This window comes from Diadema setosum, chromosome 21 (genome assembly GCF_964275005.1).
Source record: "Diadema setosum chromosome 21, eeDiaSeto1, whole genome shotgun sequence".
NCBI lineage: Eukaryota > Metazoa > Echinodermata > Echinoidea > Diadematoida > Diadematidae > Diadema > Diadema setosum.
Genome location: NC_092705.1, coordinates 31,026,266 through 31,042,799, shown reverse-complemented (window position 1 = coordinate 31,042,799; position 16,534 = coordinate 31,026,266). Strand labels below are relative to the sequence as shown.

Here is a 16,534-nt window from a genome sequence, read left to right as displayed (position 1 = left end):
AATGTGAAGAAAATTTATGCTGGCAATAACGGAGCAGATATTTTCACCTTGACTTACATTTAAAGGCTAGCAAGAATGAAGCCTTATCCAAACTGAATGTCAAAGTTCATGAAAGCTAAGCAAAGTGTCTTTTCCATTAGACAGGCATCAGTTTTCCCCCACAGCGCACATTGTGCACTCGCTTGAAGTTCGACTTCAATTCCAACACACAAATTTGAAATCAAGCCACGTAATGGTTCCAGTCCGATACAGTGATAGTCAGAGGATATCGGCAGCATTGTTTTACAGCGTCTGAATTTAGAAAGAAGGATTATGATTGGGAGAGAAAAAAGACGGGAAGAAGAAGCAAAAAAGGAGGCAAGATTGTCACTTACATGTTCTCAGCCGGGCTGTGCAAAAAGGACTGTGTAGGTGAAGTAGTTTATTGATCAGTGACATTCATAGCTCGTGGGATGCACCTCTCCTGCACCTGCTGGGCCAAAATCACAATCGATGCGTCTTCTTCACTTTCCCTCCGTCAGATCCTTCCGCTCTCTGTTTTTCCCCCAATCAGCACCCTTTCCTCTACATGCAGACTTGAACCTGTCACCTCTGCTGCATTTTGTTGTCTGTTTATATGCTTTATGTGGGTAAAGTGGTAAATTATTCCTTGATGTTTCTGCGATCATTGTACAAGAAGAAGGTAGCTGTCCTTAGATAGAGGTTCTTAGATACATTGTACTTAGTAATGGACCACTAGTATGCATGTTACAGGGATGGAATTTTGGTTTCTTGCTAGGTACAATAGGGTATGATAATTATGACAATCATGATGACCATAAATGACATGCATTTTTGTGCTTCAACATTGAACTTGCCCCAGGCATTATGCAGCATATGTTGTAACCTTCCCCCGATGTGCCTTGGAATGCATTGAAATTACGTACAATAATCTTCTGACCTGGACATCTTTCTTCCTTTTTCTCTTTAACGTTGGAATAGTACTTTGCATTGTCATACGATTGATGTACTACTATCTTCATTTCAGGTGATTCTAAAGTTCAGTTATCAAATACCGATTGTTTAACAAAATCTTCAGACTTCTGTGATGGAAGAAGATCCTAGAGTGGTCTGCCCCAAGGAGAACATAAAGTGATCCACAATCTTGTATACATGTGATCATGATGCATGCATGCAAACAAAACAAAATTCCAGAGACGTACAATAAATTTGAATTGAATTGAATTGGGCAAATTGATTTGAATTGAATTGAATTGAATTGAATTGAATTGAATTGAACTGAAGTAGCCAATGGCTGACTGGCATGTGGCTGACTCATATAATATAAAGATATAGACTCATAAGATATACATGTACATGTAATACCCCTTGAAATGTACACTGTAGGGGCACATTCTCACCAACTTGTCCCAGTTGGCTAGCGGGACAAGATAATCCCTTAGGTCCTAAGATGGAAAGAATGTAAAATAACAACCTGCTGCACATCCTCAAGTTGTGGATTTGTAGTTTCATGTATTCTGTTGACAGTGTGAGAGAAGATGAACTACAATGTGTAGACAGAGCAGAAGCAAAACAAAACACACACCCACACACATACAGAGAAGTGAAAATGCTTCCTTTGAAAGCATGTCCTATTCTTTTTGATAACTAGTATAGGTGATAAGAAATATGTTTCCTTGAAGGTGCCTAGATATTTGATGGATGTCTCTAGATATTTGATGGATGTCTTGTGTTCTGCTAAAAAGAGCAAGGTGCAATTTTATACATGAGTAATGTCACTTTAGAATATGGCAGGTTTGGTCCCCAGAGGTTAAGATACAATGTGGAAAATGGTCACTGTTTCCAAGAACACTCTCATTCATTTTCATGATATCTCCTTAGGCAGGGAAACTTCTTTTATTTTCCTTTTTGAATGTTAGTGCTATATTTGGCTGTCTTTATGCACAAGGGAAAGTGCACGAACTGAATGGATGAAGGGAAATGAAGGAAAGGGGTGACAGGCCTATTCATCTAAGGCAGTCCAAGCTTCTATTATATTCTTTGACTGCCGTCGACTTTTATGGTGATTGCCTGGTCAGAGTAATTTGTACCCTACAGATTGCTACAATCAGTGTTGATGTGTGTACGCATGTCTGCTTTTACGACACAAAGAGAGAAAGAGAAGAAAGAGAAGATAGTGAGGATGGAGTTATGGTCCCCGGATTGACAGAAGGTAGAACTGAGAGATAGAAAAAGAGAAAGAAAGAGTAGAAATAGGCAGATGGAGAAAGGGCATTTATTTTCAATGCCAGCATGGTGTATTCACACACTCCGTTGCTTCAGGTAACCTGATATTGAATGACATTTGCTGTGTGATGTTGTGCGTCGTGTTAGGCAATAAACGTCAATTGGGAAACGGGTAGAAAAATAACGCCGCGGAGACTGAGCAAAACTGACATGTAAACAAGGCAGTCAGCTTCGATACGTCCTGCGAGTTGTAGTGATTGCATCTATCGTTTGGTTTCTAAAACCCAAACACACCGGCGGCAGAATGCAGTCCCAGTAAGATGGAGAAGGGGAGAGAAAAGAGAGGGAGAGAGAGATGAAAACTCAAAAGTCATGTTTCTGAAGGGGAAACACATTAGGAGAGAAATGGAATCGGGAATGAATGTGAAAAGATTTGCTTGAGGTGACAAACGATGAAGAAAAGTCATCTTGATTGCAGCCATGTCTTCTTCTTCTCAGTTATTATCTAGAGTCTTCTTTCCTTCAAGCACATTTCAATCTCATTTTCCAGGAAACCAGTAAGACCCTTTGTATCCAAAGATGCCATACCTTGGACCTCCAGAACCCATGTGATAAACCTGAAGGGGCATGATTATTTTTCACTGTTGTAGACTGACTTTGTATTTCCGTGGCTTGATGATAGCAGGTTCAGACAGAATTGTATCATCGATGAAACAAAGTAGGATAAAATCGCTCCATTTACCACAAAATCTCATTAATTCACACATTTCCTAACAATAATGCTAAAGCTTAGTATTTAGTGCTGAGCATCAGAAGCTTAAAGGTATAGTTTATCATTGGAGCAGTGATTTAAAAAATGTTTCGAGTTTACATTTGATGCATCTGTGTAGGTCAGTTGTGCCACAAAACATCCTACCATATACTAATTTTGCAATAAAGCCTAAAATATAAGGAGATGTCACTATCTTTCTCACTAAACCATAACTGTAGATGGTTTAGTCTAGAAACAATTCTATTTTACATTGTAACTATTCTTCACATTTTGTATATTTAACAATATTTAACATTGATTATAAAGATTAAATTTTTTACATTGGTAGTTTCTCTCCCTAACTCACATTTTAGAACTATTTTGAAGCACCAAAGCTATGTTTTTGTTTCATGTGCAAACGGTAAATAATGCCTTTATTCCATGGCTTGTGGTGAGCTCTGCTTAGTAGCACAACAAACATTTTCTGGTATTTCAATTCTCTGTAATACATCAGATACTGCAACTACTACCACAAACAAAGTAAAGACACCCAATATTTTATTCCTCATTAATAACATCCTGTTTAGTGAATGGTCTACATAGTGTCATGTTGCCAAACATAACATTGCTGTGATGTTGATGATGAAGAAAACAAATTACCTATGGATTAAAGAATTGCTATACCATGATGACATTCACTTTATCGTACACTCTCAGTGCGTGGTATATTTGTTTTATATATCTCTCACAAATTATTTCTCGTCCTCTGATTTGTCAAGGGCATTGGAAGTGACAAAAAATTTAAACCATGAAAATCTTTATGCCATCAGAGTCCAACTATTTCCTTTGGGAAATAGTAAAAAATATATCCCGCTGGCGATCTTGTAAAGTCCTATACCACTCAGAGGCACATACATTTAGTGTACAAACCCGTATGAGACAATATGGATAGCATCCTTCTATTGCTTTGACATAAATACAGTAAGGTTTTTCCTCCACCATGGCGTCTTTGCCACGCAAAAAGACAGGTTAGGTTTTCACATACAAATGAATAATTGTGCAGTGCAGATCATTTTTATACTTTCGATATGTGTGTAAGTTTGTGTGTGAGTTTGTGCATGGAAGAAATTAATTGGGATGATCAGTCAACTGCAAGTTGTAATCAGTGAGTAAATCCCACTTACTTTGCTGTTACTCTTGAAATAATTTGTGAGGAATATAAAACAAATATATGACACCATTGTCCAAAGCACCAGTTAAAGTATGTGCCTTCAATTACTTATCACTTTTTTCTTTAGGGCTGCTCCCCTCAGAAAATAGTGTGTTGAAAGGGTGTGTACAGTTCTGGTCGAGGTGAGGATTTAGCTTTTAACATTTTGCAAGATATTCAGAAACCACTCTATGAGATGTCAAAGAGCATGCAATTCTGAAGGGTATCAAAAGTTTACTTGATGAAAATCAGTTTTGAAATGGCTGAGATATCCAAAAACAAGGTGAAACAAAGAGATCCTAATAAAGTTGTGGCCTGTCGCCTTTTATTATTATCACTTGTTTGGATATCTCGGCCATTTCAAAACCAATTTTCATCAAATAAACGTTACCGGTAATCCTTCTTGAAATTACATGCTCTTTCAAATTTCATAAGAGGTTTCTCATTATCTCACTTAAAAATGTTCAAAACATGAATCCCTTACCTCAATTAGTACTGTTTAAGTCACCTCATGCACATAGTTTTTCCCCAGAACCTTTCAGATGAGTTAAATATTTGTAAACTATACACCAAAGCTACCTTGGCACATAATGACTGGTTTTTCCCAGGCCATTTTCATTTGCAGTAAGGGTTACTCTAAGAATTTGTGAAGGGATTGAGGGAACTTCTGTAATGTGCACTGAATCATGTTGTGCATTGCATCACACTGCTTCTAATGAAGATAAGATCCAAGTACATTGCACTTTAAGAGTTGTCTGGTTGTTATAGTGTACAACTGTATAGGGTGTTTGTTTGTTTGATTTTTGTTGTTGTTGGGGTTGTTTTTTTCTCGCAGTGCTTGCTGAATTTGGCAAGCTTGTGCAGTAGATTTCTTCACAAAGTCTTATACCCAGTGTGTTTTTACTGGTGCATACAGTACATTAGTACAAACACACACTATCAAGTACAAGTACATATCTTCCGTAAGAAAGTATGCAGGCACACGTGAATCAAGTTGCGTGCATTGATATTGCAGAGAGAGCCAATAGCAATTGATGTTGAATTCGTTGTAAGCATACCAGGACACTGGGCCTTCAAATAACATTGACACCTACGAAAAACATTGGATGAAAATCTAATAATCTGTTGTTTAATGTCTGGTATGAATATCAAAAGGGAAATTTTGTCTTTGTTAAACCTCTTCCCTTTGTGTTGTGTGTGCGGTCCTATGTTTTCAGATCATTTGCTTCACAAGGACTTCCATTAGCTTTTACCCTGTAACCCTTTTACAGCCAAGAATTGCACATATTGTTATTCTATCATAGTACCAGTGGTACTTTTTTTTCTCATTATTCTTATCTGTATCATAACTTGCATTTAATATTGGGGTCATTGTTATTAGTGTAATTATCATTGTTATTACTACCATTATCATTATTATTATCATTACTATCACCATCATCATCATTATCATTGGTTATGTTATAGTTATCAATACCATTTCTAGTATCATTATTATTATTGTTGTTATCTTTATATTTCTGACAGCATAAAAGAAGTTCAGACCATGAGGTCAACCAGGTTTTACCACATCCAAGTATATTTGCATCTGACCATACCCCGCTGTGATGTGGAAGCAAAGAGGTTGAGATCTAAGGTAGATTTCTGTATGCAGACGTAGACTTTCCACGCCGTTGCTTTGCAGTACATTATACTACAATCTGCAATCATCAAATCCCTGCCCCTTTTTAGAAGGAAATCACAACTGTTAACCTGTTCCATACTGCATTTTGAAATCCCCATAGGCTTAATATGCAGTACACCAGGTTCCCGTAGGTAACAGGTTAACCCTAACTTTTTTTTTCTTTTCTTTCTTTTCTTTTTGCTATTAAAGGCAACTGAGTCGAAGTCTGCTTCCTTCTCTTCTGACACCAAATTCTGCCTTTGAATGAAATTTGATAGAATGAACTTTAGAAGGAGATAACACGAAACATGAGTCCTTCCCTGCTTATCACATAAGGTGTGCACGTCACTTGATAGTCCCACTTTTCCTGGTGTACCAACATTGCCTGCAGGTAGCTCAAGCAAAAACGGCAGTGAACTACCAAAACGGGTATTAAAGTCCTTACACTCTCCTCGCAAACTTGACCCCCTTTCGGTGTCTGTCCTTTTAACTCCACATCCCCGTTTGTGGCGATTCCCCACCGTTCTCCTCTGTGGCGATGCCCCATCCTCCTGAGGATTGGCCCAAAGTATCGCATTTTCCGGTTGCCATGGGAACGGCTGAGTTGTGGTGTCAGCGGCATGGAGGGAAGTGTCCCCTCAGGTTTGCTGCTGGTTCTATCACCCGAAGGGGATGATGTGAGCTGCGTCTGATTGGTCAAATATCGCCATTTGCTCTGATCCTTGATTAAGTCTAGACTTTGGTTGAATCTCTTGCCGGAAGGGAAGGATTGGCTCGGCAACAGTGGAACATGTGTGTGTCAGAGTGCTTACAATATTTCTTCCTTTTTTTGCTGTTATTTGTTTGTTTGTGGGTTTTTTCATTTTTTTCGTTCATATACAGTAAAGTACAAACATTGTACACCTAGGCAGTGGAACAGTGTACTGGCTCTGATATGGTAAAACTTGTTTTAATTCCTTCATGTGGCTGAACATTTTTAACCCGTTGAGGATGGGTTGATTTTACTACAACACACATTTCCCATAGACACCTGCCTGAGTATACTCAGGACTCGTCTCCAACATGTTATAAGTTCCTGTATCATCTGATGCTTTGGCCATTAGCATTTAGTCTTTTCTATGTCCCTGCCACCCCTTCCTCACCAAATGATAAGCCCCTACTAACTTCACCATAATGCATGAATTTCTAACCCATAACCAGTGACATTAGATAATTTCCTCAAGCTAAAATGAGTTTCCATCAGCAATAATAGGATTGCACAGTACCCATCCCTTTACAGCCTGACTTGAGACATCTATTATTCAGGAAGATAGTAAGGCCCTGGATGTACTTAGGGGAATGCAGGATGAGAACTTGAAAACTGCTTGAAAGTCAGGGACCTCTGTTCAAGGTCTTGGATAAGTACTTTGTGATCTTTGCCTGAGGTTGTAAGGCAAATGAGAGATGTTTTGTTCAATGACACATCACCCCCTTCTCAATTCAACATCATCTCACTCAGACACACTGTGATGTGCATCTCTACATAAGTGTGCCACTGTGCATGTGATTATCTGCAGAATCTGAAGAATATTCTGTGTGAAACATTTGACACTAATGTCATAACGTTATGTATCTGTGAAGAATGATTACATGAACTCATAAAAATTCATATGAGCTACCTCCCTTCAAGCAGTCTCTTTGGCACACACTTAAGGGTGTTTCTTGATTGAAACAGCTCCATCTACTGATGGTACAAGACCAGGTTCCACAGCACACATGAGATAAGAGTTCCTAGAATCCTTGTCTTGACATTTTGAATTGAATTGAATTGAATTCCTTAAACTGCATTGGTCGTACACTCGAGACCCATTGAGCAGTTCCAACACGTTAATTTTTTCATATTTCACTCAATATCTATACATAAACTAAGTAAAAAAAAAAAAAAAAAAGTACAAAATATGACATAAAGCGGGTCATGACTACAAAGTTTGTCAGCCTTTTAAAAGATAAATTCTCTATAACGTGAAATATGATAGAACCGCAAAAGCAAGCGTGTAAACGTGGGTTCCAGGAAAAAATGCCAACGTAAATTTGTTTTGCAATGGGAGATAGGACACAAAGTATTAATGATGAAACTGTTACGAAAGCTAAAATAGCAAGGTACAAAGTGAAGAAGAAGTAAAAGAAAATAGAAATAAAAAGGCAGTTTGACTTTGGGATCAACAGGTTGCTTCGTTTGTCACGTCATTAGTAAATGGTATTGGCAGATACAGTGAAAGGCTCTATTTAGAACTTGTATGTAGAGAGGCACTTTTTTTTTTTACATTTGTTTGTTTCTTTTGTTCATTTTTTAAAAACCATTTAACCCAAGAATTTAGAGTGGTGCATGGCAGCATCGGGTAAAACTAAGACACAGACAGGGCCATGCAAAAACAGTCTTTACCCATTGAGGACGGACTGATTTTGCTATTTAACACACATTACATATAGACACCTGCCCGAGTATTCTTAGGACTCGTCCTCAACAGGCTAATGCATCAACAGTTTATCCAGGGTACATAAGATTAAAGATTGCCAACTCTTATCACCACCACTGGTTTATCTCCTTACAGGAGTACCTTGAAGAGACGGGACTAGCCACTCTGTATCCCAGGGCAACCCACTATATTTCTGGTGTCCCAGTACAAGGTCAAGCTCCCAAGAAGGGTCCTATGGATGGTCAGTACCACATTCTTTTTTCTCTATATCATCATCATCCTGAATATATGATGTACTTTGTGATCATAATGAGAATGTAGTGTAATTCGTTTCAATATCAAAGTGAGCGAATTCCCAACTTGATACAACATGATATATTGTACACACTAAGTGACAGAAGCAAAAAATCTTTTGTTTCTTTCAAGCTAGGTCTTTCTTCATTTTTTTTTTTTTTTTTTTTTTTTTTTGTTGAGGACATCCTTTTCTATGAATAATGCTTCAAGTGTTCAAGGGTTACCAATCAATCAAACTACCCTACCTTCCCCAGGTTACCTCGCACACCTGGCTGTCGTCAACCAGGTCAATGTCCTGTGCAAACAGCTCCATCACGATGTCCAGAAGTTAAACAACCACAAGTATTTGGCCCACCAGGTGGCTCTTCTATATGTGAGTATGATATTCATCATTGTCGTAGGTTCTTGGGAAGAAAATGAAAGAAAACAAACACAGAAAATGACAAAGACATGAGGATATTGAGATGTGAGTTTTCTTCAGTTTGTCTCCCTCTACAAATGAAATTTGTAAGATTGCAACTGCTGATCTATAACTTAACAAACATGTTTTCCGACATTTAATTTGTTGAGGGAGACAAATTGAAGAAACCTCACACCTCAACTTTCACTCCTCTGTCTTTAATCTCATGGTATTGCTTACTTGAGGATATTCTCTGAAATATACAGCGGCCAACAAGTTCTAAGCCCAAACTGTGGTGACACTGGCAAAACTTCTTGAATGTAACTTTGAGAACTCTTCAAGTTTGCTTGTCCATTCAAATTGACAGACAAATTTCTCGAAGTTTCAATTCTCAAAGTTGGGTCACTGGTTCGGAAACACCGCAAACAGGCTGGTTACGTAACAAACTTTGTGCAGTTTTTTTTTTTTTTTTTTTTTTTTTTTTTTTTTTCAGCAAGCATTAGTTTGAGTGTGAGATTTCTTAAGAAGTATTTGTGAAATTTATAGTCACACTAGCAAAATTTCAAGGAGCTAAACTTTACAAAAGTTTGCCTGTGTAACCTTGGTTAATGATGAAAGAATGATTTCTGTTTTCTTTCAAAATTTTTGTATTACTGGTATTGATTCGAGTGAATAATTCCTTTTTTTTAATTGTACTTTTCCTTCGTGGACTCCATGTTTGGTTTTTATTACAGGAGATTCTTGTGTGTAATGTGTTGTAGACATGAGCATGTACATGTACAATATGCATGACCTCACATCACAAAATGAACAAAAACTTAACAGATAAAATTATTTGAATTCTTCCATCAATTGCAATGAGATAAGATGCTTTGAAGTGTAAGGTTCATTAAAGTGCATTGGCTCACACTTTTAAAATGGATTTGAAATCTTGAAATGCATTTTATTCATGAATATTACTGTATGAGCTAAAATTTTCGCAGTGGTTTTATTTTCGCAAATTTTGCGAATCGCCTTTGAACCGCGAAACTAACAATGCGCGAATAAGTAAGTTCAGTTAGATCCTCGCAACCGCAAAATTAACAACACACGAAAATGTCCTCCAAGTAGCAATTCGCGAAAATATCTGTATGCGAAAATTTCAGCTCGTACAGTACTATGTATCAATATTGCCTCTGTCAGCTTTGAAAAGTTAATGCACACTTTCTTGAGCAATAACAGGGAAAAGCAATGTCACAGGGATTTTCAAAAACAGTGAAATAAAACTAATTTCACTGGACTTTATGATACCCTTTCAGACTTCTGAATTAGAGAAATTAGAAGAGGGATGTACGAGGAAAAATTGAAAAAGGTTGACCCAAAACGCATACTTAGGTCACTTTAACTGTGCAATTATCGTTCAGTACAGTAAGCACTTTTTTGACCTTTGCTGATAACTTCTGTGTTAGGACATTCTTTTTTGTTCAGAATGCCAGCGATCCAGCATGTTCGCACCTCCTTGTTGTTGTTTTTGTGTTTTCATCATATCTTGTGATTGAATGCTGGAAATAAATCAAAATTGATGTCAGTGAAAGAAAGAGGATACCAGCCGTAGGCTTCACGTGTTTGTATCATCCATCACAGGGTTAGCTCTAATCCATCCACGGAAATAAAATGAGTTATCTATTTCCCTGTTGGATTCCTGTCTCTGGGTCCATTCCAAGGTCACCACTGATCTAGATTAATGCTGTAATGGGTTGGCTCATCTATCAACCTGCTTTCTGCTCAGATTTCTCTCGGACTGACATACCTCGCCACCCATCATTGCCCTTTCTCTCAGGATTTATCATTTTTTTCTTTGTTTTTTAAAGGCATTATTTACCATTTGCAGATGAAGCAAAAACCCAGCTTTAGTGCCTCAAAATAATTCTAAAATGTGAGTTAGGGATAGAAACAACCAGTGTAAAAATTCCAATCATTACAATAAATGTTAAGTATTGTTACAATACAAAATGTGAACAGTCAGTGATATCTCCTTATATTTCAGGCTTAATGCAAAATGTTTATATGGTGGGATGTCTTGTGATACAACTGCATCAAATATGTGATAACTCGAACATATTTTTTTTTTTTTTAAAATCACTGCTCCCAATAGTAAACTATACCTTTAAGGGCAAGAAGTTATTTCCAGTTATCTCTGGCTTTGGTCTACTGCTTGCACTTTGGCATGGACTAAAGATTTGATCTCTAATCCCAGATTTTACTCTGTATTCATGGGGACATTTTTGTATTTGTTTTTCCACAGTGCATCATGACATCTTTCTTCAGGCTAAGCATGTTCACTGCTGTCTAGAGCATTGCTCAGATAGTTTCCGTGGGCACATTCATCTTTCTATATTACATACAGATGTGCAACCTTCATGTTTGCCCTGCATGTAATATGTAGCTGATATTGTCTCATTATTTCTATGTGTATCATGTGTGTGTGTTTGTGTGGGTGTGCTTGCATGTTTGTATGTGTGTGATGTGTGTATGTGTGTGTGAAGCTGTCTTTATCTCCATGCATTCATACATCTATTAATTTTTTCCATATCTTTATCTCCATTCATCTAGTACAGTATTCATCTGGCTCTTCTTAAGACTTTTCTCTCTCTCAAAATACATGTATACATGTACCTTGCTATCTTATATTCATAATCTGTCTATCTTTCCCTTTTATATTTATAATCTGTCTATCCATTTATCCATTTTCCTATCTTATCTTATTCACTTTTCACTCTATCTGTCCATCCACCTGTTTCAATACCATTTTTTTTTTTGTCTGTCAATCTTTTTATCCTTATGATGTGGAAGAGAAAGAAGAAATAAAGAATAGAGGAGGGGGATAAACATGTACCCTAAGAAATAAAGAATAGAGGAGGGGGATAAACATGTACCCAAAGAAATAAAGAATAGAGGAGGGGGATACACATGTACCCTAAGAAATGTTTTTAAACATTTGTAAGACAGGTTGGTAACTTGTTGTAATTATGTCTGCAGCAATCACTGAACCAGCTAGGAAATGTGAAGGCACTACTGAGCTACCGAAACAACATTGAGGGGATGTTCAAGAAGATGAAGGCAGCCCTGGAGCTAACGGGGGAGGGCGACTCCGTACCCCACCTACCAGATGAGTACAAGACATGGTAAGACTCTCTTCCTGTCATCTGATACTGTATCTTGCTGTATGTGGCATATCACCGTGAGCACACAGAGCTATATTTGGGTTGTTGCGAAGAAATGGGCTTAGTTTTGCCTCAGTGACCCCTCGTCAGCATATCATATTTTCATCATCGTCATCATGTGAGCGTTGCATGGCTGATTAACTACTTCCTTGAGGCCATATGAGTTGGTAAATTGGAGATGCCAAAATTAATAGAGGGATACATGTGAAAATGAGGGCAAAATTTATAGAGTTGTTTGTTTATTTATTTATTTGTTTTGTTTTGTTGTTTTAGTTTTGTTTTGTTTTTTTGCTGCCAATCTGGGATTGTCATAAAGTATTATGTTCTTTCCTGAAAATGTGTTTGTTTTGATTTATTTTCTGTATGTACTTGTTTTTATTTGTTTGTTGCCTAGCTTGCTCTATAAAGAGAGTGGCTGGCATTGTCACAGCATCAATATCAAATTAGTCTCAAGAAAAAATGGGTGCGAAAGCAATTTATGGCTGAACTCAGTATCCTTTCCATTCGTAATTAACGTAAGAAATCAACCTGTTTTCTCATGGGTGTGGTCATTTCACAATTTCTTCCAGAGTGTTGCTTTATCTGATACCTGCAGGCAAGTGACTTAATACAAGGTTCTCCATCCATTACCCAGGGGAGCATGGTCGATCTGGTTTGGAATCTATGGGGATTCCAGAATCTTGTTAGCAAGGGATGAAGAATGGCAGGCTTCTTTTGGCAACCCAACCCAGTTCTCCATAAATTCTGTGTGCAGATTACAGTTTGCCACGGGCACAGTATCAAAAAATTATGTTGTATTACTTGTTATGATATTATTAGATGCATCTTTTTCTCAGAAAATAAAAGGGAATCTTCGAAAATGAAAAGAAAGATACTATTCAGAAATTTGTTTAGCAAGAGTAGTATGTGCAGTGTTACCAATTTTAAACCAATATATGATTTTGTGTGTGTGTGTGTGTCTTCAATTTGTCTTCTTCTTTCTTCAGTTCAGTGCTGAGTATATTTTTCAAAATAAGGAGGTTGTGTCAAAAAACCCTATAGAGCTAGAGAGGTAGAATTCTTGAAATCCATCACCCATTTTCTATCACCATGTCCTTAAGGAGTTGTGGCCATAGATCATGAAGAAAAATTCAAGATGTTGTTAAAAAGAGAATGGCAGGGGGTCCAAATCCATCTTAATGAACAATTGCTCACTTACTTTCCATAAAGACTTCAGAACACAAACAAAAGTAAAACTCACATAGCACATTCACATGAAATGATACATGATTCGTCATAAATTGTCCATATTACACGCTTTGAATAATGTATTTGTGTTCTGTCTCTTAGTGTTGTACATAAGAATTCATCCCTTTTTCACTGTTTTCCATGTTCTTGCGAGATTTTGAACGTGTAATCAGTCTTTTAGAATGCATTTCGAATAGTCTGTTGTGATAACCTAGACTTTTATCATACTTCACAAAACTTAGTGTATTAATGCTTTAAACCCACTTTCAGGAATTCTAGGGAACAACTAAAAATATCTTCTAATGTGCGTGATGATTCTTGAAAGCAGTATCAAGTGACAACCTTTATTCTTGCTATCTTTGTAACTGACCGGAGCTTTCCTTTCCCCGCCCACACTTAAAGTGGTAAGAACCATCAAATGGCATCCAGCCTTTCACATGAGCATGTCTCGGGTTATCTGATCCTTGGGAGGTCATCTTGACTTGATTCTGCAATATTGGGATATCTGCAGCAATGGATGGATGTCATCCAGCTAGTTTAGAGTTCTTCTCCAGTTCATTTGTGAAGAAAGATTTGTGACAACATTTCTCCATCTCTTGCTTTCTTCCTCTACCACCACTTCCTCCTCATTCTCCTACTTTTCCTCCACCTCCCTACTCATCCTTCTCCTTCTCCTTCTCCTCCTCTTCCTTCTCCTCCTCTTCCATCTCCTCCTCTCCTTCCTTCTCCTCCTCTTCTTCCGCCTCCTCTTCTTTCTCCTCTTCCTCCTCCTCCTCATTCTCCTCCTTTTCCTCTTCCTGTTTTTCCTCCTCTTCCTCTTCCATCTCCTCCTCTTCCTCCTCTTCTTTCTCCTTCTCCTTCTTCTTCTCCTCCTCTTCTTCTTCTTCCTCCCCCTCCTTCACCTCTTCCTCTTCTTCTTTTACCTTCTCCTCCTCTTCCTTCACTCCTCCTCTTTCCTCCTCATCCTCCTCCTCCTCCTCCTCCTCCTCCTCTTTCTCTTCTTCCTCCTCCCAACAGGCTGCTTGACTTGACAGTCTCGCTGCGGGAAGCGATGTCATCCTTCAACCCTTCCTTCAACCAGCCTCTCTTGCCAGCCATCAGCTTTCTCCAGCAGACCCACTGAGGGCGCCCCACCCAGCCCTCCATCACTCCGTAGGTGGCTTGAAGAAACATACTTGCAAATTACTGTACTGTGCTTACTCACATGCATTTATGTGCACTCAGTAATCATAGTTATATCGGCTCTTTGAAATGTTTACACTTTCCATTAAGGATAGAAATATGAGCTTAAACAGAAAGTGTTTTACAACATAATTGTCCCAGCTCATGGTAAACTTCTGAGCATTCTGTACTCCCTGCTGTTTAACAGATGCCTGGACAGATAATATTTGCATACTCCAGTACTCAGGCACCATACCACATACATCATCTTGTACACGTTTTGTGCATCAGGCCAGATCCATTGATGTAGTATGATATTGGATTGCTGGAGGCATCTTCTCAGAGAGAAAAAGTAATGATGAATGTGAATTCAGGTTTGTGTGTGTGTGTGTGTGTGTCTGTCTGTCTGTCTGTCTGTCTGTTTGTCTGGCTGTCTCTTGTCCAAGATGAATGTCACACAAACCATAGTGTATGTCTTTGTTTTTGACCGATCAACTTGACACTGTGTTAGCTTTGTTGTTAAGGTGACTCAGAAAGATTTGCATGATGAAAAAGTAGAACAACATACAGGTAAAAAGCATCCATAAAGCAAAGGAATGAAAGGAATTAGCATTTTTTTGGAAAATGATTTTCATTTTATTTCCTGTTGTGACTAATTTAAAATTAGAATCTTTTGCATCAAAACTGTTTAATTTTGAAACAAGCATAATTTGTGATGAGATCGCGGAAGAGCAATACTTTTTCCTGTTTTACTGTTGTTGCTGTTACTCTGGCTACATTGTATCTTGACACCTACGTGGGGCAAATTATTTGTAAAGGGCCCCAATTTTTTTTCTCTCTCTTCTTTTTTTCTTTAAAACAACAACAATAACACCTACATTGTACGTGGTTGTATTTTGATTTTGTGATAAGGCCTTTTAACCCGTTGAGGACGGTTTGATTTTGCGACAACACGCATTTCCCATCTAGACACCTGCCCGAGTATACTCGGGACTCGTCCTCAACGGGTTAAGGGGAGTAGGGATGTAATCCTACATCGTTCTCATCAAGCCATATACCCACATGTACATGTAAGTGTTGTGTTGTTCATTTTGGTATGACACAAAGTGAATACCGGACTAGTACAATGTATATTGTTGATTCTTGTATGTGTGTAACCTTGAGGAAACCCTGATACTATGAGTATCTGCACAGACTTGAAATTTAGTTCTCATCGATAAGACAAAGCCAGAGATGAAACATGTTCTGTATATATTTGTTCCCTTGTAGACGGTAAACTATTATCTTTCAGAATTTTGTTGTGTATATGTTTTGTTATGGTCTTTTATTTATTAAGTGTATGCAATAGTTTCCTTGTGTGTCATTCAATTCAAATCTAATTTCATTACATAGATCAGTGTCACTTGCAAAGTACACACTAGTAGTGCTACATGTGTAACTAGTGCAATATCATACTAAGTACACTTGTATGTATACTTTAACCACATGTGAAATGTATAACATGCAGTTGGTGTATTCCCCTCTCAAAACACCTAATTGGCTTTGAATGCTCTTTAATACAGCTTCAAACTTTTCAAACCATTTCTGATGTACCGTAGTAGCCCAGTGAGTTGAGCACTTTTTCCTTAGCTGGTTAGGCTTGTCTCGTCAAATGTTTGTGGGGAATGTGTATTTACATCAACACTTTGTTCTTTCTTTTGTATTTTGATTTCAAATGAAACTCTGCTAACTCCTTTAGATGCATGATGTGTCAAGAGGTTTCGTAATTCTAAATGTTTTAATTCCCTTGACATTTTATGGACTACAAAATGTTTACTGTCTTTTCATTTAGATCAAGATTGTGGAGTGTTGCCAATCGATCAAAATTGTCTCAAAGACAACTGAAAATCAGTTGACTTTTTGTAGTAGTCGAGTATTTGACTTCCAGCTTATCTACATTCCTA

At 37.8% G+C, this 16,534-nt stretch overlaps 1 protein-coding gene across 1 annotated transcript in view; it reads left to right on the top strand.

The window, feature by feature from the left end:
• Positions 1 to 14,613, top strand: part of LOC140244960 (uncharacterized) — a 36,400-nt gene extending 21,787 nt beyond the window's left edge. The window contains exons 5-8 of the mRNA XM_072324568.1: positions 8,442 to 8,547; positions 8,855 to 8,973; positions 12,019 to 12,164; positions 14,448 to 14,613. Of these exons, the coding sequence (XP_072180669.1) occupies positions 8,442 to 8,547; positions 8,855 to 8,973; positions 12,019 to 12,164; positions 14,448 to 14,553 (477 nt within the window). The 3' untranslated portion in view covers positions 14,554 to 14,613. The remainder of the gene's footprint in view (positions 1 to 8,441; positions 8,548 to 8,854; positions 8,974 to 12,018; positions 12,165 to 14,447) is intronic.
• Positions 14,614 to 16,534: the final 1,921 nt, after the last annotated feature.